This window comes from Petromyzon marinus, chromosome 51, assembly GCF_048934315.1.
Source record: "Petromyzon marinus isolate PM22_M1 ecotype Great Lakes invasive population chromosome 51, UKy_Petmar_22M1.pri1.0, whole genome shotgun sequence".
In the NCBI taxonomy this organism is placed as follows: Eukaryota; Metazoa; Chordata; class Hyperoartia; order Petromyzontiformes; family Petromyzontidae; genus Petromyzon; species Petromyzon marinus.
Window position 1 is genome coordinate 13281912 of NC_133717.1, and position 22873 is coordinate 13304784.

The following is a 22873-nucleotide window of genomic DNA, read 5'->3' on the forward strand; positions in this document are numbered from 1 at the left end:
CGGATCGGATTTCAACCGATGGGATGTCTAAAATAAATGTGTGTTGTATATATACTTTCCTATCGTGTTGTTTCATGTGGTGAGACGAGTGCGAGAGTAGAAGAGGTGGCATTAATGGTTCATCACGTTGCGCCCCTGAAATCCCTTCCTTTCTCGTCCGTGGGATGACGGGGAGGCGGCGGCTATGTTAATGATACGGTGACGTGCCGTCCACTTTCTTTCAAAGCGAAACTGCGCCCTCTCCTCCCTCCCTTCTCCTCTCCCTCCCCCAAACCCCAGCGTCCATCCCTCGGCCTGTTCAATCCACCCCACCACACAGAGAGACAGACAGAGGGAGGAAGAGACGGTTCCTCGCACACACAGACAATCACACTCAGTCACTCCGCGCGTATTTCTCCCTGTACTGACACACGCACTAACACCTATGACATTGCAATCAAGAAAGCCTCGGATATATTATCTTGAGCTTGTACATATATATTTACACACACACACACGCGTGTGTAGAGAGATAGAGTCCGCGTGTTTAATTATGTTTTGAGTCCGCAAACACTTCACTGTAGTATAGCGTATATATTGTACCAGTTCTATTGCATATATATACACACACGCACAGAGACAACACACTGATACGCTTTATAGCCATGCGGCAGGCACGTTAGGCTTGCAAGCGGCTCGCGGAGCAACAGAAGATATCCGTACGTACATCTGTGCGTACGCGCGCGCGTGTGTGTGTGTCTGTGCCGTGCAGTGTGCGTGCCCTTGTGTGTGCGTTTCTCGTGTCCCTACACTCGGGAAGGACGAGAGATCGAGAGAGAGAGAGAGTGGGAGGAGGGGGCCCGAGCTGATTTGTTTTTTTTTTGCCATCGAGAAGATGCCTGCGTTCGTTTCGACGCCGCCCCGAGTCTCGGAGAATTCGCCGTTGCACATCGCAAACCGCCGCGGCATCCACTAGCGAAGGCAGCAAGAGAGTGAGAGAGCGAGAGACGATTTGCAGCGGCCAGCAACAACGAAATAAATCAGCGGGGGGCGGCGATCGGCGGTCGGCCCGAGTTTGAAATCTCTCGAGAAGTTTTTGAACCCGGAGAGAGCGCGTGAGCTAAAAGTCGCGCAGAGTCGGCGTCGTTCTCTCTCCTCTCGTTAATTCACGAGCACCAGTGTCCGCCGATGCACCTCGGGGTTGGTGGCGTTTCGCTTTCTTGTCCTGCACAGCAGAAGATCTTTACAGTTACGGGCAACTGAGGAAGAGGAGGAGGAGTAGGGCAGTCGCCGTTGTGATTGTCCAATGATCGTCCGCTCCGACGAGCTGTCAGCCGATGCTTCTGTACCGCTGTCACTGCTGGATGGGTGTGAGCGGTGAGACGTGATTTCACCTCGGCCCGTTCCACGGCGACTATTGCCTCGCCTGTCACCGCTCGACGGCGATCTCGCGGCCACGACTCGGCGACGGACAACAAGGAGCGAGAAGAGAGCGACAACCGGGTTCACAATAACAAACAGTCAACAACAACAACACGTGCGTGCGCGCGTGCGTGCGCGCTCCAACAGCGAGACATGACTTAAGCGAAACTTATTTGACGCGCGCAGAGTGACTGGGCACAACAAGGACAACAACGACAACAACAGCAACGACAAGGACAACAACAACACGACTTGTTTACCGACAAAATAGATCGTCGCCGTCGCGATGAAGGATAAGACAAAGAACGCCGCGAGGACTCGGCGGGAGAAGGAGAACGGGGAGTTTTATGAGCTCGCCAAACTGCTGCCTCTCCCGTCCGCGATCACCTCGCAGCTCGACAAGGCATCCATCATCCGCCTCACCACTAGCTACCTCAAGATGCGCTCCGTCTTCCCCGAAGGTAACGAACAAACAAACAACAACAAACAAACAACAAACAAACAACCCAACTCCTCGCGTGCGTCCTTTTCCCCAGCTACCGAACTCCGTGATGCCACCACCACCACCATCGCCACGCACGGGAGACTCGTGACGTCGGAGTCGCCGTAGTCGATGTTGTTACTACACGCGGTGTGGTGTGGGACCTTTCAACTGGGTCTGCTTCGTGACGTTATGCGCGAAGGGCCCACCGTCTCTCGTATTCACCACGAATTCACCACGAATTCACCTCGTATTCACCTCTTATTCACCACATATTCACCATGAATTCACCACGTATTCACCACGTATTCACCATGGATCCACCTCGTATTCACCACGTATTCACCATGAATTCACCACGTATTCACCATGAATTCACCACGTATTCACCATGAATTCACCATGAATTCACCACGTATTCCCCATGAATTCACCACGTATTCACCTCCTATTCACCTCGTATTCACCACGAATTCACCTCCTATTCACCTCGTATTCACCACGTATTCACCACGTATTCACCATGAATCCACCTCGTATTCACCATGAATTCACCTCGTATTCACCACGAATTCACCATGAATTCACCTCGTATTCACCACGAATTCACCATGAATTCACCTCGTATTCACCACGTTGAATTGCGGATCTTCAAAGATAGATTTTTTATTTTTATTTAAACATAATTTTAGAGAAACTTTTTTAAGATCTTCTTGTTATTATTATTATTGTGGTTGCCGACGACTGGGCTAACGAAGTCGTGCGCGGACCTACTGTAGAGCTCCGACTCTCTTCTCATGTGTTGTGCCGTGCGTGATGTCCGACGTTTCGCACCACGTGCTGCTGATGCTGGGAGATTCTTCGAGAACTGAATGGAGCCAGCTATATTTTCAAGTCTCGCGGTTATTTTATATTTCATATTATTACAGCGGCGGCTGCTGCGGCTGGTGGTGTCTGACATGGTAAATTAAGGTCGACGGGTGTCTGTTGGCGTGTCGGTGTGTGCATTAGCTGTGTGTGCGTGATTGTAGCTGTATCGGTGTATATGTGTGTTATTGTGTGGTTGTGTGTCAGCCTGTGTAGCTGTGTGTCAGAATGTGTAGTTGTGTGTCAGTGTGTAGTTGTGTATCAGCCTGTGTAGTTGTGTGCCAGAGTGTGTACTTGTGTGTCAGTGTGTGTAGTTGAGCATCAGCCGTATAGTGGTGTGTCAGTGTGTGTAGTTGTGTGTCAGCCTGTGTAGTTGTGTGTCAGTGCGTCTAGCCGTATAAGTGTATATTTGTGTCAATGTGTGGAGTTGTGTGTCAGTGTGTAGTTGTGTGTCACTGTGTGTCAGTGTGTGTAGTTGTCAGCGTGTGTAGCTGCCAGTGTGTATCTGTGTGTCAGTCTGTATCAATGTGTAAGGGTGTCAATGTGAATGTGTTTATAACATTTGTAACTTTATGTCAGTGTCTCTACGTGTATTGTGTGTGTACTTGTGTCTAAATGCGTGTGTGTGAGTATATCTCTGTTGCGGTGTGCGAATGCATATCCGCTGTGCATCTCGAAGCGCACCTAGTCTGGCACAACCGCTGCGTTGAAGCCAACGTTACTTCGCGGCGAATGGCGGCTGCGTGTATCTGTGTGTCAGTGTGCGTGCATCCTGTGTATGTAAACGCTGGAGAGACAAAGGCGGCCGGGTTGTGGTGCTAGCCACATCACTACCCTCGCGTGCCGTGCCGGCCTTCATAGGGTGCTGCTACTCGCTAACAGCACTTGCCCCAACAGTCTAAGGCTGTAGGAGTGGATCTTTGTCTTTGCTATGTGTACATTGACGCATTGTTATACATCAAGTTTCTTCAGCGTAGCGTGCAATGTGTGCCAAGCGTTCATTGTGTATACTGTGTACAATATATTTGTTGTCTTACAACACGTAAATCGCATGCGAATGTTTCGTGCATTACACACACACACGTGTATACGTGTGTGTGTATGTGTGTTTGCTTTCACTGCGTTTTTCCTATTCATAATAGTTGTCGTGGTTAAAGCCACGTAATGCTCTGACCACATATGTGTCTTCAAGCCCCTCCACCACCCACCGTTGCGTGGCCAAAGCCACAACTTTAATAAAAGTGAATCGTCAACATAAATAACGTTGCTTGCACAATATATTGTCATGGAGACCGCACACGCATTTCGCATACATGACACACGTGTGTCGAGCGCGTTGCATGTAGCTGACATGCAAACCGCGTGCGTGGTGGTGGTGTGCGTCGCGGTGGCTAGGAGATGTTAACTACCTCGCCCGTTACACAGGAGGTCGTGGGTTCGATCCCGACCCTGACGCCTGCTGTATATTTGGAGTTTGCGTGTCTCTCTCTCATCATCATCACGGTGGCTAGGAGATGTTAACTACCTCGCCAGGTAAACAGGAGGTCGTGGGTTCGATCCCGACCCTGACGCCTGCTGCTGCTGCTGCTCCTGTATATTTGGAGTTTGCGGTGTCTCTCTCTCTCTCCCCGTGGTCGCGTGGATTTGTCTCCGCGTCCTCCGGGTTTTCCCTCCACATTTATAAATATAATTTTAGAGTATTTGGCTGCTATAAATTTCCACGTGATAATCCACTTCGTAGGGCTATCAATTGTGGCCAGGTCGCTTCTGAGAAAGACCGATAATAGCTCAGTGGGGCCTTACCTGGTTAAACTTAAAATATATAGTAATAGTAGTAATAATAATAGTAGCAATGTTACGTGTGATTGCTGTGTATGTATATACTGCATAGTGCAATACACTTACGTGCAATAAGAAACCACTCAATATTCAAGGCAGATATTCACAATATCACACCTCCGTGTTGTAATCATTCACCTCTCAATCTGAAGGCAATGCGAGTTTGAAGACGATCGCTCAATATTTACCGGTTTGCTCGACTGAGTCGAATAATGTGTTGTGACAGTCAATATCTACAGTCACAGAATAGAGGCATAGACACGGGCAAGAAAGCGAGGTGAGTGAGTAGGTGAGGAGTCAGTAGGTGAGCGAGTGAGTTGGTGCGTGAGTAGGTGAGTGGTAGAATAACACTCAGTACACACAGAGGCATAGACACAGGGAAGAAGATCCTGAGCACTCCGTAGTCAACATGAAGCGAGTAGAATGACATTTTAATGCTGTTGACTTTTACACCAAAAAGTGCAATTTTGAGTGGACGGGTTGACCCAAGAAAAATCACATTTCGCTTTCCCCACACATGATGTATTGTCCACGCGTATTGAGTGGCACGTGAACGCACGACTTTCCCGAACTCCAGCGCCCTCCGGGACCTACCGCGCGCCATCTTTACCAATATAATTCAAATAATAGAATTCTCTCCACGCTGCACGCGCCCGATGATTGTTAAACACACGTCCCACCTAACGCGCTAAACAATTAACGCTGTCTGCATCACTCGCGGAACACGTGGGACACGTACAGGCACACACGTGGGACACGTATACACTCACACACGGAACACGCGGACACGCACACACGCACGCACGCGCACTGAGAGCATCGGGCGCGCGCAGCGGTGGAAGGACTTTAAGTTGAGTTTGAATGTGGAACAGATCGGTAAACGCGCATGGACGGAGCGTGACGCGTCGCGAGTACTGGGGTCTGAGAAGCACTACGCCGAATGTGTGCGGTTTGTAAATACCATGTAACAAATACGAGGTATTCTCAAACTCCGATACGTCGTATAGCGTTAACACACACTATCCGCTGAATAACCAATTACCTCCGTACACGCTGCACGAGCCCGATGATTGACAAAATAAACGAGTTCCAATGTGTCTCGCGTTTGAGTGCGGCTCTGCGATCACGATCTGTGTGTCTCTAAGCGGTGTGGCCAGGGTTAGAACTCGGGGCGATCAGGGTCGGAGTCTCAGTTTGTAGGAGTGACCCTGCTGCGGGTATCCGTCTGTCAGTCGGTGGCGACAATTGCTGCCGGGATTAGGAGGGTGCTTCGTTAATTGCACTTGCCCCTGTAATTTGTTAAGGCTATAGTGGGTGAATCTTTGTCTTTGAACACGCTACATTACATACACACACACACGTACGTGTATATTACACGTAGCTCTACATTACACACGCGTACATAATCATTACCCCCTTACACATATATGCATAAAATAGCAATGGAGTCATTTGCAATGTGACTTTTCGAATTTTTGCGAAACTTTGGACCACGATTGGCCAACTCTTGCGAATCTCCTCGGTGAATCTTTAACGTCCGGTGTGAGTGAAGCATGCGGTGCGAGTGGCGTTATCGCTGCTACTATATAGTCATGGTTAACACACCGGCCGGAGTAATACGGGCGCGTGCAGCGTGTGCACCGGTTGAAATCGTGCGCGCCCTGCGAATGTTGATACGCGTGGAAACGAAAGTGGTGATGTATGAACGTTAAACCCCGCACATTAATACGCATTTTTTAAAAATATATATATATGCAGTTGAAAGCCAGTGCAGTGTCCACACTGTATAGTTTCACGTGAAACATGTGTACAAACATGTGTATACTAACACGTTATTGATAACATGTCATCTGCAGTCTATGGCACATCCGCGTGTAAGAGCAGTGTGCATTGTCTGCGTGTGCGTGGTAATTAACCGCGTGTCATCAGCTATGTTCAATCCGCTGCTGGATGAAGGCAGATACCCGGTGCGGTGTGTAAACATCAGCGTTGGGGAGACAAAGGCGGTCGGGCGTGGTGTACATTGCCGGCTTTCATCGTAGGTGTTACTCGCTCAGCAGTCTCCCAAGGCTGTAACATTGTACACGCTCTATTAACAACACAGGCGCATCTTACGCGTGCGTGATGGTTACACGTGTTTCATCATCGTTGTCGTCGTCGGTACGTTATGCGCACGTGCACATTTAATAGAATCAGGGAGTCATTTCTGACTCGGTATGTTCCTGCAACGTCGCTCGTTCGGCTGGCGAGTTAAGAAGTCGGCAGTATCGGCGTAAGGCACTAACCACGACTACAGAGTATAAGCTACCCCTATCACTAACAATATTCTACCATTATTATACCATATACCAATCTGAATCATAAGGAAACGGAAGTATATATGTATATATAGACATATATTACACCGTTTGCTAGAAATGGCTGGTTTCTATTTTTTTTTTAAAAAGTTGTCCAGCGAGTGGATGGCGAGTGTCGAAATTATTCTCGGGATAGCGTTCCGAATCGTACCGGCCAACATTTGTAAGTACAGCACTGTGCAGTCTCATGACATACAGCACACGCACACACGTGTCCATACAGCACACGCACACACGTGTGCATTGTCTTTACATACGCAAGTTACACGCACGCTATCTGCATTGAGTGTGTGGCAAAGAGAAAGATCCCCCGTATAGTCTTAACAGACTGTTGGGGCAAGTGCTGTTAGCGAGCACCTATGAAGGCCGGAACGCCATTCATAGGGGGTGGGTGGCCAGTACCACGCCCGGCCGCCTTTGTCTTCCTCTTGGAAATGTTTTACACATTGCACCAGGTACCCACTTGCGGCTGAGTCGGCTTGCCAGTACCTCCGATTTAAAGTTGTTAGGGCACGACATCTTTGAAAAATATGTTCCTATATTACTGCATACTGCTTTTCATATATATCAAAATCATCTGGCGATGCTGGTGGTGTCGCGTTGGCAGTATTGCACGAACAACAACAACTACTATGTGTATGTGTGTGTGGGCTTTTAAAATAATATAAAAGTCGGCTTCTGGAAATGTGCTGTGAAGAGGGGTTGTGGCCCGAAACGTCACCTATTTTTTTATTCTTAAGGCTACAGACACACTTGTTGAACTTATTTCGCACCGTACGTATCCAACAGTGCGAATCGGGGGTGCTGTTTATGAATGTGGTCGATTGGCAAATATATTCGTATCACGATATATAAGGCATTGAATTAAACATTTGTTTTACATGTTTGGTAAAAAAGATTATAAAATGCGAACATACTATGTGCAGATGCTACATACAAATACTGTATACATAGTGCCAATATATAGTATTTGTGTGTACATACTATTTGCGCACACAGTGTGCGTGCGCTAGTTGATAGGGTTGTTAAACGGTGAACCGGTTACCGTTTTACAGCCTCGGTTCTGAAAGTCGGGTAACCGCTAACCGATTCACGGGTGGAATAACAATTGTGATCATAGATGCGCTCCTTATCGAATCTTGCACCGTTGTTGTGCCATCTGTCCCTCCGGGAGATTGAAATATTAACGACGAACTCCGGTACAGAATAGCTTGCTAAACCATGGGCAAAGATCCCCCGTATAGCCTTCGACAGACTGTTGGGGCAAGTGCTGTTAGCGAACGTCCCTGAAGGCCGGCACGGCGCACGATGGGGTGGGTGGCCAACACCACGCCCGACCATCTTCGTCTCAGGAACTCGTTTAAGGCTGAGTCGACCTAGGGGGGGGGAGTCCCGGGCCCGGTTCAGATAATCGACACCGATGTTGGCCGTGAGCGAGAATCTAAACCGACTCGGCCGGTTCCCAGCGCGGCGCGCTAACCACAGCGCCACCGCTCCCCGGCAAACCAGCGACAGCCCCGACTGCGGCAAGAGTCGCGCATTGTGACCTCGCTTACGTTTGCTTGGTTAACAAAATAAAATAAACGAGTGATGTTTGTTTGCTCGAGATATTTCGATATCTGCGGCATAAAACGGTTATCTATCATCAGGGTTGTTTTTTTTTTTTTCGCGGCGATGTACACAATAAGAAACCGCTTTTTAACAATCCCGTTGTCATATATACCACGTATCCTGTTATATATGCCACGTATATATGTACATATTGCCAGCACGTGCGTGTAATCCATATAGGATGTGTGTGTATACATTACTCGTACATTTAACGGCGTCTTCGTAAATGATTTGTCATTGTATCTCAACGTGTTTATTTTTAACTAGGCGTCGACTTTGGGAGAGCTTGGGGATTTTACTCAAATCAAGAATGATTATTTTCTTTAAAAAACTATCAACTATTTTTGTTTTACTTTAGCATGTAAGACCCGCACTGACCTATAGAGCTCTGGGTTTTTTTTTCAGAAGCGACCCGGCCACAAATGATAGCTCAGTGAAGCGGCTCGACAACATCATCATCATCATCACCACCTGGAAATTCATGGAAGCCAAATTCTCTAAACGCACCTTGATTCTACAATGTGCAGGGTAAAAACCCGGAGGACCCGGAGAAATAATCCATACGACTACAGATGGAGGGACACGCAAACTCCAAATATACAGCAGCAGCAGGCGTCAGGGCCGGGATCGAACCCACGACCGCCTGCATAACAGGCGAGGTAGTTAACATCTCCTAGCCACCGTGGCGCCCCCACTCACAAACGTCCGCAAAGTTCATCGATATTCGTGTCGCCGCCCGCCTCCCCGGTGCGGAGATGGAGCGATGAAATCGGCCTCGCTTGGGTTGGATCGTTACATTCACGTGGGCGACGGGACTGTGCAAGCCATAATCCAGCAGTGGATTGACCCTGGCTGCTGCTGCTGCTAATGATGCTAATGGTATCACCCGCGTGTATGTGCATTGCTGTTGATACTCTTATTAATATGTGCATGACAAACACGTGTAGTGTGCCCTCATCGCATGTGTAAGAGGGTATTTAACCTATGTGTGAGCTTGCACACGTGTGGAGACGGGGTGATGAGCGTACCTGGTGCGGTGTGTAGTGAACATCGCCTAGAGGGAGACAAAGGCGGCCACGCGTGGTGCTGGCCACCCACCCCCTCGCGTGCTGTGCCGACCTTGATAGGCGCTGCTATTCGCTAACAGCTCTTGCCCCAACAGTCTGTTCCAGGCGATACGGGGATGTATCTTTGTATTCCACATCGTACGAGTACATTGCACACACGTATACATTTTTACTACACACATATATATGCACGTTCCACACTCGTATATGTGTACACGCTAATTAATACGTGTGCATAGATATATATACCTATGTATTCGCATTACGCGTGTGCGCGTGTCTTTACTGGCTCGTGTCCTGGGGTCCCTGGTTCTGGAATGGATCTGATAGCTACGGAACACAGCAAAAGCTGTGTTGGAATACTGGATGTGGTGTGCCGGGTGAGTAATGTTTTTTTATGTTTCCGATCGCGCCAAATACATCATCAGCAGCATTAGCAGTAGCCATGATCAAGCACTGCTGGGTGAATATCTTCATTACCCCCAAACTCCTCGCCACATCTCACGTTAGAAGAACGTCGTCCGAACGATGTTCTATCATACAGAAGAAGAAGCCTGCAAGGGTGGGCTGAAACCATTAACGATGAAAGATAACACAATTCACGGACACGTGCAACGGCCTCCATATTGCAGGCGCGCGTACTCGAACGAGTACCTCGTGCGGTGTGCAAACAAAGCAAAAACATATCGCCACTGGGGGGGGAGACAAAGGCGGCGAGGCGTGGTGCTAGCCACTCGCTCCTCCGCGTGCCGTGCCGGCTCTCAACGGTGCTGACCGCAAATTCTCCAAAGATCTGTTCAAGGCTATACGGGGAGAGTGGTCTTTTGTCTTCGCAACGCATAGGCTATTTTTATATATGACATACAGTAGTATATACGCATACGTGCGTATTTATGTACCGTGTAGTGTGCGTGGTATTGCATAGTGATGGTGTTCACGTGTGCACGCGCTTTTTAAACCAATGGGTCACCACCTGCTGTGTGGCTGTTTAAAGAATAGAGGCTCATAGGCCGAAACGTTACCGATTACATGTTTGTCTTTCTTTCTTTCAAGGCCACGCAGCGTTTATTGAGGAATGTGTCGAGGTTGTACAGCTCCGATGTGGCTCAGTCATCGAGTGCGGTTAGCACGGCAAGGAGAAGCATGCGTCGGACAAAAACTGAAAAGTGTCCAGAGGAGCTTCGTGGATGGAACGTCGCTCGGAATCAAATCGTGGCGGCGGCGGTGGGTTAGGGAGGAATTCATCCAGCAGTGGATTGACCGTGGCTGTTGATGGTGAGGATGATGATGGGCATTTGCGAGTAAACTTCATTTCCAAAGACAAAGATCCCCTATAGGCTGTTGAGGCAAGTGCTGTGAGTGAGCACTTAATAAAGTCCGCCAAAGCACACGCAGGGTGGGTGGCCAGCACCCCTCCCGGCCGCCTTTGTCTCCCCCGGTGCTGATGTTTGTCACACCGCACGCAGTCCTGTACTCATTTAAATCTGAGTCGACCTAGGGGAGCCGAGCCCCCCTCCCCCCGGTACCTGTTTAGATATTCGTCAATTTTATTTATTTTGGTCGAGAGCTGGAATCGAAAGCTCGGGTCGCCGAGTTAATAGCGCCGTGCGCTAACCACTACACAACGACAAGGATCCCCCGTATAGCATTAACAGACTGTAGGTGCAAGTACAGTTAGCGAGCATCTAATGAAAGCCGGCACGGGACACGAGGGGGTGGGTGGGTGGCCAGCAACGACGCCCGGCCGCCTTTGTCTCCCTCATGGCGATATTTACACACTGCACCGGCATTTGAGGCTGGGTCGACCTAGTGAAGGCCCAAGACCGGTTCAGATAATCGTCACCGGTGTTGGCCGCGAGCGGGAATCGAGCCCGGGTCGCCGGGTTCGTAGCGCAGTGCGCTAACCACTACGCAGCCATTCCCCCACACACACTCCCCTGAATTGGGCGGTTCAGATGGACATCGCTCAGCAGAACGAGGGGTAGGAGGGGGGGGGCTATACATTCGGGAAAGTCGACAGCGCCTAGTTGTGCTGCGTCGCGTAGGCCAGCAATATCGAATGAGCCTACATCGTCCAATACTGGACGTTTGTTTATGCACGTTGCGCTATTGTTAAGGATTGGTTAGACATGTTTGGAGTATGATCAGCGGTTGAGCGGGAATGACGATGTTCGCTAGCCCTGGCCCGGACTCGAACTCGCTCGAAGGGGGTCAGGATTCTTAGCGCAGCGCGCTCACCACTGCTGGGCACACCTCTCCGCTCCGTATGGTGGACAGAAGCTGTAATAACGGAGCGTAAATCAGCAAACGAGCGTATATACATACGCACGCACACATGCATGCGCATGTAATGGACAGGTTGTACATGTTTAGGTATGTGTTTTAAAAAAAAAATTGCGTACAGTATTCCGTTATCAATCGCAACTATTAAATAATTACCGTTAACATCTGACTAGTGTTCGTGTACATCAAGTATAACTATGTACTTTGTACGAGTGAATTGCGTGGGTACTGAATATACAGGCGGCTTAAAAAAATGTTGACACTTCTGAGAATTGGTAACAACACCACCTGGAGAAGATTCCATGGACGCGTTCACAAGTGGAGACTCAATGACTTTCTGAAGCTGTTAACATTACATTTGTTATCATGTCACAGCGTATTATCCGTTCTGTATCCATTAAAAAAACCACGATAGTCTCATAGAAGTGTTAACATTATTTGGAAGCAAGCTGTGTAACACGCAGACATACTGGGGTGGAGCGGTGGCGCAGTGGTTAGCGCACTGCGCTCGGAACCAGATTCACGACCCGCGGCCAAAACATCAGCTGCGCCGTGGCCTCTTGAGAGAGAACAAACCTCTCCTCTCCGTCAATCCGCACTGCCCGGCGTGGTGAAGTATGGTCAACCAACTCCACACCGCGTCGGGGGAGGCCTTCATCCAGCGGTGGATTGAGATAAACAAAAATGATTGTGCATGTACAAAGACGACGATCCAGACTGTTTGGGGCGAGCGCTGTTAGCGTGCGTCAAAGGCCCACACACACGCCGCACCCAGGTACTCGTGTTTAAGGCTGAGTCGACCTAGGCGTGGGCTCTGGCTCAATCATCTGCCGTTGGTGATTGGTCGTGAGCGGGAATCGAACTTGGGACGCCGGGTTCGTAGCGCAGCGCGCCGACCACTACACCACCGCTCCCCATCCTGCGTACACGCACCCACACGCACGCGTATTCACTACGCAGAGGTACACAATATATTATTACATTAGTTTATTATGAATATTATTACATTGTTATATATTACGTACACATTTTCTACACAAGCGCTTCACACACACACATATATACACGCGAATTACCTTGCGGTCTACGCGTAGAGGCGTGTACCACGTTAAACAACTCTATCCACAGTAGCGCGTTCAATAATGCATCACGTATTCATGTCGTGTGCATAATAAATTATGCACACGACAAACATACACAATATATGCACAGATGACCCGCATAGACTGTTGGGGCAAGTGCCGTTTGGGAGCAGCTATGAAGGCCGTCAAACACAATTATACATATCACGATTAACGTTTCAAAACCTTACATACAACCCTTGAATTCGTACCCGTAGGTACATATGTTACACAACACCGGAATTTTTTTTTAAGTTACAAAGACAAATTCCTTCCAGTACGGGAACATCGGTCTCGCACGGAGAATAGTCGGATAAGTGAAAAAGATCGACTATCTTTATTTGAAGCTTTCGTGACTGCAGGAATCCATACTCTTTGGTTCTTTCGGTACAGTCACGTATGTAGACATAATAATCGATCACGACGTTTCGATCGCAACACGAGCAGTCGTCATCAGGTGAGACAAACACAACAGGAGAGGTTCCTGCCTCAGCAGTTCTCCCGCTGTGTTTGTCTCACCCGATGGCACGTCGCGATCTATTTAAATGTTCTACCTACGTGACTTTAGCGATCGACGATGTGGAACATCTGTCCATGATGCCCGTCAACGCAGTCGGTCCGATATGGGACGGTCAGATTGAGCGACGTGAGCGCGACTCGCGAGAGTGACACCCCTCCCCCCCCCTCCCCCCGATTGTTGGCCGCGGTCGGGGACTCGAACCTCGGCTCGCGAACTCCAGCGGCGAGGCGACGAGCGCACCCGGCATGTCCCCGGTCATCCCTCGATCGGCCCGCAGTCTTCAGCGACCCCCGACACGACCGACACCGGCCTGGTCGGGCAGGCCTTCATCCAGCAGTGGATTGACCGTTTCTGACGACGAAGGGGTGTACATTATTTGTGTGTGTGTGTAAAGGCAACGTTGTTTTGTACGTGCAGTCGATACAGCGCCCTCATTTGCATGCACGTATTCACACCGTAGCATCATCCATAACAACGTCGTCTTAGATGTATATAGTATGTGTACAATATGAAGTCGTCATCTTCCGACTCCGTGCCGTTCAAGTATGTCGTTTGACCGTACTTCACCACGCTGGTCATTAACATGGCTATAGCCAGACATCACTCGCCACTGATGTTAGCCGCGGCTGGGAGATCAGGAGCGCAGCGCGCTAACCACTTTGCTACCGCTCATTTCCACGTTGTGTTGCAAATGTAACTGAGGGGGTGGGTACGGGGGTATCGGGGTTACGGGGCTATGACCCCCCTTTCTTTCTCGTCTGGTGAACCCTTCCACAAGCCCCCCCCCCCCTTCTCGACGCGGGCCAAACTCACGGAGTCTCAAGACTCCTTGTCAGGAGAGGACCCTGACCCATTGGGATGTTTGGCCACTTCCAACAACGCGAGTTTGGTTTTTTTCTGTGTGTACAGGAAATCTGAGATCTGAGATATGCGGAGAGGGGGGGTGAGCGTGGAGCTTCGAATATCCACTGCTGGACTGCCATGGAATGCCACCTTGCAATTCTCCACTTGTCTCTCCCTGATACTGCGAGTCATCGGTGGAAATTCCTCATTGCTATGACGGAGGCCCAGTATGTCCCATAGAGACACCCGTTATTCAGTGGCTTTATACAATAATTGTCACGTGGCGGGGGGGGGGAGGAGCGATTGATGATTGGGTCAATTCGTTAAGTGAAGAGTTTATTTTGTTGTTGTCGCAAGCCTTGTCAAAATTGTTTACGTGTCCTCGCGCAATATTTGTATGACTACAATCGTTATGATTGCCCTTCTCGAGATGAAACCAAACTTTCCAGGAAAGACGGAGTTGGGGGGTGGGGGTGAACGCTCGCTCCCTTTCCTAAACCAACGAAATATGAGTGATGCCTTTTGCCCAGCAATTTTGGTGAAACATTCATGCGGAAAATAATTGCTCTTCATTTCCCTGTTTACGTTACGCTAAGGCCACGTGTGTGTGCATTGGGGGGCGGGGAGTGTTTGTGTACTTGTGTGCATGAGTACTTGTAAGTGTGTACGAGTACTATACACACACGTGTCTTTGTGTATAGGTGCTCGCTAACAGCATTTGCCTCGAGAATATTTTAAGGCTATGCGCGGATCTTTGTCTTTTTGAGCGCGTGAATATTTGTGTATTTGGGAGCGGTGGTGCAGCGGTTCGGGCGCATTCTGCACTACGAACCCGGCGACTCGAGTTCGATTCCAGATCACGGCCAACAACAGTGACGAATTTTCTAACCGGTCACGGGCCTCTCCTAGGTCGACTCGACCTCAAAGGATTACATGGAACGTCTCTAGGGAGACAAAGGCGGCCGGGCGTGGTGCTGATCACCCAACTCCCTCGCAGAATACATAGACGTTCGCTAATAGAACTTGCCCCAACAGTCTGAAGGCTATACGGAGAATCTTTGTCTTTGTGTGTGTCAATGTGTGCGTGTGTAATTACGTGTCTGGGTCAGGGCATGTGTATACTGTTTGTCGCTGTTGTAAACTGCGTAATAAAGAGAAATGTACCGTAGAATAAATTAAGAACCTGCCAACTAAATGCTACACTTGTCAATCATGATTGTATATTAACTTGACGCTTAAAATATCCACTCCATAAAATACTGCACATAAACTTGGAATGCTTTAACATGATTTTGTTCAAGTCCTATATGTATATCTACATTCCTATGTACAAAGATCCCCTGTGTAGCCTACGAAGGTTGTTGGGGCAAGTGCTGTGACCGAGCAGCACCTAATGAAGGACACGAATGGGATGACGTGGCCAACCACAACGTCCCGCCCACCTTTGTCTCCCCAGTGCTAAATGTGTTCCACACCGCAATCCTTACCCACGGTAATACTTAAAGAGGTACCATTTAATGCATAAGAAGCATGATCCCTACTGTATGTATGTATTTGTGTACATGTGGGGAGCGGTGGCGCAGCGGTTAGCACACTGCGAACCCGGTGACACGGGTTCGATTCCCGCTCACGGCCAACACCAGTGACGATTATTTGAACCGGTCCTGGACCTCCCCAAGGTCGACTCAGCCTCAAATGAGTACCTGGTGCGACATGTAAAAACATTGCCACTTGGGAGACAAAGGCGGCCGGGCGTGGTGCTGGCCACCCACCCCCTCGTGTGCCGTGCCGACCTTCATAGGTGCTCACTAAAAGCACTTGCCCCAACAGTCTGTTAAGCTATACGGGGGATCTTTGTCTTTGTACATATGTGGGGAGCGGTGGCGCAGCGGTTAGCGCACTACACTACGAGCGCAGCGACCGGGGTTCGATCCCCGCTCACGGCCAACACCGGTGACGAATATTTTAACTGGTTCTGGGTCGACTCAACCTTAAATGAGTACCCAGTGCGGTGTGTTAAACGTCAGCACTCCAGAGAGACAAAGGCGGCCGGGCGTGGTACTGGCCACCCACCCCCTCGTGTGCCATTCCGGCCTTAACAGGTCCTCGCTAAAGGCACTTGCCCCAGAAGCCTAGCGAGGCTATACGGGGGATCTTTGTCTCGTTTAAGTATGCGTGTACAAATGCGTGACTGTAATATTTGATGGCTCAATTGCGTTGCGTGAATGATACATTGTCGGTGCACGGAGTTGTCGTGGAAAAAAATGCGTAAAGCTTATTTTTGTTTTCTCCAGAATATTAGCGAAAAATAGAATTCGCTGACGCACGAGACGACAATTCGTGATCACAAATATAAATCGATCTTAAAATAGACGCATTTCAATATTCGCCTATATGGGGCATCTCCCACGATATAGGGGTACGGAGAAGCTTTCTGTACACAACGCTATCGTGTATCACTTGTAAGCACGTGTAATTTCATCATCATCACCATAATCATGAATATATTAACTTATTTCGCACCATACGTAGCCAATCGTGCTAATCGGAGGTGTGGGATAATCATTATCCATGATCAATCCACTGCTGTATGAAAGCCTCTCCGTCATCTCTCGCCATCCTGCGATGTTATAACAATCCGCCTGGCATCTGTAGGCAGACGAGAGCTTATTTAATCGCTCCATCTCCTTGGCAGGAGCTGTTCGCTCGAACCCGATCCGCACCTTTATTACCTATTAAAAGTAAAAAAAAAAACACTTTAAGATAAAACACGAAAGCTATATAATTCTTAAATAAGATCGGTGTTTCATTTCCAGTGGCAAGTTTAAAAACAGTTTTTTTTTCAATGTCAATATTAATGTGCTTGCAATAATGTCAAATATCTGCAGTAAATTATATACGTCTGTGTCTTATGGGGGGATGCGGTAGTGTCGCGGTGAGCGCGTTGCCCTACGAACCTGGCGACACGAGTTCGATTTACGCTCACAATCGACATTTAATTCCGGTCCGATTACTCAACTGAGGTCGACTCTGCCATAAACGAGAACCTTCCGCGGTGTGTAACTATTAGCACGGGGAGACAAAGGCGGCCGGGCGTGGTGTTTGGCCACTCACCCTCCATAAGGGCTGACTAACTGCACTCACCCCAACAGTCTGTTCACATTCTTTATGGGGGATCTTTGCATTTTTGTGCGTGTGAATGTACGGGAACTGACGTTGTCCGTGGGTTTATATCGCCTTGGCAATCAGCAGCAGCTATGATCAATCCACTGCTGGATGAAACCCGCTCTCCAAAGCCTACAAATGGGAGAGCGCATTGATTTATGAAAGGCGCGCAAATCTGTGGCATCGTTATCGACTGTCAAGAAATGTACAAGTGGGTTTGGCCGAGGGCATTCGCTATCTCACAGCAGGGGGAGGTGGGTGGGATGAGTGGATCAAAGTCGATGGCCGAGGTCGGTGATGGAACTGCAGCCAAAGGAGTGAAAAATCGCGCCCGATCACCGCGGAGATGGTGCAGGAGGAGCCAGATCGGGTTTGGCACGTGGAGGCCTTTATCTAGCAGTTAATATACCATGGCTGCTGCTGCTGATGAAGTCTTTATCTACTGGTATCAGGCTTCAATGAATCTTTAGGAATTGGACAAAACATCATTATATTCCGTGTTTAGTATTATGTATGTATGAATGTTGAACCTCTTTCGCACCGAAACGTAAACCGGCCGTGCAAATCGGAGGTACCGGTAGCGCATTCCTTAATGATTATTTAATTCATCGACAGCCATTATCATTCCACTGCTGGATGAAGGCCTCCTCCCGCAGTTGCGTGATGTAAATAATTCACTAAACGCGACTGCACGCGCGGGCGGATTTTATGGTTCCTTCTGCCCGCTGGACCGTCCCGTCGGAAATCCACATAACAATTGAATAAAAAAAAGCTTCTCAGTATATCCAGTACGTTTATTTAACATGTACCTCTTATTTAACAATGCAAAATTCGTTAGCTAGGGGATTGCTCATCGGAGCACTGTTGGCTACGTGCGGTGCGATCAGAAGTTCAACACACATACAACATGCAAATTAATTGGTGCAAATTTGCACGATATATATCACGTTACATGTAAAGGATGTGATCCAGAGTTGAAATGCACATGTGTGTAATTTGTAGCATATGTTGAAAGGATTATGGATGGTGCGGGGTGGCTGAGCATAGAGCACCGACCCCCACCTCCCACCCCCCCCCCCCCCAAAAAAAATGCACCGAAAACGCCAAGCGGTGAGTAACAATCCGCACGATTGGCGTCTTGAATGTAAGATAACTCTCTGACGCTGGCGATGATGCTGCTCTATTGGCGGTGACGCGAAAGCACGCAACTCGGCACATTTGTCAATAACAACAACAACAACTGTGTGTCTGTGTGTGTGGCGTAAAACAAAAACAACTATGTATTTAATAGGCAACGTTTCGGGTTGCGGCCCTTCTTCATAGCACATCGGAGGAAACAAACACGTGTGCGGAAGTGTTTCGTGCGACGATCGCAAATTGTGTTCGTTGTTATATATTTTTTTTGGGGGGGGGGGGAGGAGGGGGGTATCAATCGCGGGGTTGTAATAATAGCTTTGCTAAATGTGAACGCGACGCCTAAAGTCAATAAACAGACGACAACAACAAACACAACAGCATTGTTTTTGGACAAGTACACACACACGCATGTGTATATATATATAAATCGCACCACGAAATAGTTGAATTAAATATTGGGGGGGTGTGTGTAAAAAAAGTGCAAAAAAATATATAAACCGTAAAAAATTCTACGATCATTTCGCGGCATTGTTTCAATGTCACATTGTGTCTGTTGCAAGCCATTTTCAATCCACTGTTGGATGTAGGCTTCCTGATGCCGCATCTGCTGCAGTCGTTGCGGACTTCTTTATTTTTACCTGACCCTAACCCTGCCCAAAATGTTTTTCGGAAATCAACCACCGCTTCGGATATCGCTCGCCACCGATGTTAGCCGTCGTCGGCTTGATTTTAGGTACGAGTGCGGCGCGCTAACCACTGCGCCACCGCTCCCCACGACGTATGTTCACACTCGTGTACTGCGACAGCGTGTTCCAAACAGTACACCGCGTAGAACACAGCAGCAGGATGCTTGACGTTGATCATTAAGATGATGGTGATTGGTTGGTGGTGGTGGTGGTGGTGGTAATAGCAAAGCGATTATGCTATTACAATGCGAAATTATACATTCGGGATTAAATCTGGGCTTCATTTAGGCCGTGGCAATGCGGACGGAGCGGCAATTACTTTTCGTACGAGTACTCGGATAAGTCGCGCGCGCTTTTAATGCGAGCGTACGCACATCGCGGAGATGGAGCGATGGAATCGCGGGAGGAGCCACGTGGCGCGTGACATCGCGGGACCGTTTTGGACGATCGACGGCATGGGGAGGCCTTCATCCAGCAGTTGATAGATCGTGACAGCCACAGCGCCACCGCTGACAACAACAATAAACCCACGGATCTCCGTGTTGTATAACCCTTTATACAAGTGATTTGCAGGAACATAGGTGTATGGTAACATAGGATTATTATTGTTGTATATTATTAATGAAGGATATGCGTACCTTGCACACTATCGTGCATTACGCCGATACATCCTTCACTCTAAGTCATTCAGACAGGCGACCCGAGCGGTAACACTTATGCAAAATATTAATCCAATGAAATAAAGCTTGCCGACTAGAATTATGCGTGTTCTAGAAATGTTAAGGGGCCCCGTGTGTAAATATAACGTATGTAGCAAGATGCGTGTTGGGGTGGAGCGGGCATAATGCTTATCGTGTGTGTCAAGTTAAGAGCGGTGGCGCAGCGGTTAGCACGCTACGCTACGAACCCGGCATCCCGAGTTCCATTTATTGCTCACGGCCGCACCATCGGTGACGGATTTCTAAAAAAATAAAACGATGCTGGGTGGCCCCTAGGTCGACTCGACCTCAAATGGGTACCTGGTAGAGTGTGTAAACGTCAGCACTGGGGAGACGAATGCGGGCGGGCGTGGTGCTGGCCACCCACCCCGTCACGTGGTGTCTTTCTACGTCTGTGTATGCGTGCGCGCGGTGTGAATTTGCATGTGCGTATAAGTGCTTGCGAAAGGCAATTGCCCCACAAGCATGTTGAGGCTATAGGGGGTCTTTGTCTTTGTGTGTGTGTGTGTGCGTGCACGAGTATACGCGTGTGCGTATAGTTTTTGCATGCATAAATTGTTAATCCACTGCTGGATGAGTCTCCCCACCACGAGTCTTTGTTTGACCATACTTCACCTCGCTGGTCAGCGTTGGATGGGTGCATTGCAATCGGGTTGTTATGGGGCTTAGGATCGGCTCGGTTATCACCTCGCCACTGATGATAGCCGTGCTCAGGGAATCGAACTCGGGCCGGCAGGGTTCATAGTTCCCAGTGTCGCGTGGCGCTACAAGACAAAAACCCAAACTCCCCGCGTGTCGCCTTGACAGACTGTTGGGGAAAGTGATGTTAGCGAGCAGCTATAATGGCTGGGACGGCACACGAGGGAGAGGGGAGGGGGGTAGGCACCACGCTCGGCCGCCTTTGTCTCCCTAAGTGACGGTGTGTATTACACACCGCGCCACGTGCTCATTTAAAACTGAATTGACCATGTGTGTTTATATATATGTTCGTGTGTGTAGACGTATACGCACACATATATATATCTGTAATTCAGCATCAGTTCGCATAGGTTGTGCACGAATGTGAATTCTGAACGTCGAGGACAGGGCCCGGCAAACATTCTGACTAAGGCCTGGGTCAATCCACTGCTGGATGAAGGCCACCCCCACCCATGTGGGCCATAGGGGTTGTTTGGCAAACATACTTCACCACTCTGGTCAGCGCAATGCGGGCTGGGGAAGGTGAGAGAAGCCCACTGAGAGAAAAAAAAACTATTCAAGGTGTCACTCGCCACTGATGTTAGCCGTATAGGCAATAGCTGGGGAACGATGGGGGTTGGGAGGGGGAGGAGAGGCAAGCGGTGTTTGACATACTTCACCATACTGGTCGGTGCGGGTTTGTGAAGTTGATAGGGGGGGGGGGTGCGTGGGTGGGTGGCTGGACGAATAGCCGGTTCAGATATCACTCGCCACAAATGTTAACCGTGGCTGTGAATCGAACTGAGATGGCCGGGTTCGTAGCGCAGTGCGCTAACCAGTGCGTCACCGCTCCTCCTATACTGCATATCTGCGTGCCAATAATGCCAATGGTGTGGGTATCCTGTGTATTTTAAATGTGTGTAATATCTGTAAATAGCCCGTGTATAATGTATATAGACCATCGCACCACCACCACCTCCTCCTCCTGGCTTTGACATTCTTCCTCCTACTGGAAGGTACACACTGGTGGTGGAACCATCAACCGCAACGTCAGAACATCACCGGGCAGGCCGATGCTGCTCCGCGTCTCGTTCATTGAATGGAAACATTTAAAGACGAAGGGCCACAGCCGTGTGATCGTGGCCATGCAACCCAGACTAGGGGCCATGTCGTACGGTCAACCCATAGAGGCACACAGCGATACAGAGACTTCATAGATATATATAGAGACCCAGAGATATATAGACCCATAAACCCCAGAACGATACGAAGGGACTCACAGACGTACATAGATATACATTAAAATACGAGCAACTGCAGGGCGATTGTGGTCATGCAAGCCAAACCAAGGACGACGTCGTAGACCCATGAACCCATAGATATATATATTAAAATACAAGCCACAGGACTGTCGGCCAAACTACGGACGGCACAGTAAACCCATTGTGGGTCTACGCTCCTTCAACCGAAGAGGAACAGCGGACACGACACTCACTCTCTCTCTCTCTGCTAAAGCCATCTCGTCGTGGCCAGCAGCAGCAGAAGCAGCAAACCTTGGCAGTGGTATGGAGATCCTGAACTCATTGCTGCTGCTGCTGCTGCCACCATGCACGCACGAGTAGGAGAGTCGAGCCATTGAGAGCCAAGCCTACGCGGGACAACTTGCACGCTGTTGCTGCTGCACATACCGGCAACATGGGTAGCATGCGTTTTACATACGTTAAGTATGTACAGCCTAGGCGCGTTTTACATACGTTAAGTATGTACAGCCTAGGCGCGTTTGCCTTTATACGGATGTAAGTAGCAATCATTGCAGTGCGATTCATTAGCTTTAATACCGCATTTAAATAACTTAACAAATACCGCAGGACTCCTAGAATTCGCGGTGATGTGGGGAAATCAAAACCGCGGATTCGGCTATTCCTGATATCGCGACTCATCCGCGGTGGAAATGGTTTTTTTTTTTTTTATCGCGGATAAAATGAATAATGACGCAACGTCCATTACCCTCGGATAATCGCGGATAATATGAAATGGAGCGGCGGATAAACGAAGTTTTAGCGGACCACACAGCTGTCGCGGATAATGGGAGTCGTCG

General features: G+C 49.0%; 1 protein-coding gene across 1 annotated transcript in view; it reads left to right on the plus strand.

The window, feature by feature from the left end:
* Positions 1-243: 243 nt before the first annotated feature.
* The window catches only part of LOC116953315 (uncharacterized), a 69333-nt gene continuing 46703 nt past the window's right edge, over positions 244-22873 (plus strand). The window contains exon 1 of the mRNA XM_032973410.2: positions 244-1862. Within this exon, the coding sequence (XP_032829301.2) occupies positions 1688-1862 (175 nt within the window). The 5' untranslated portion in view covers positions 244-1687. The remainder of the gene's footprint in view (positions 1863-22873) is intronic.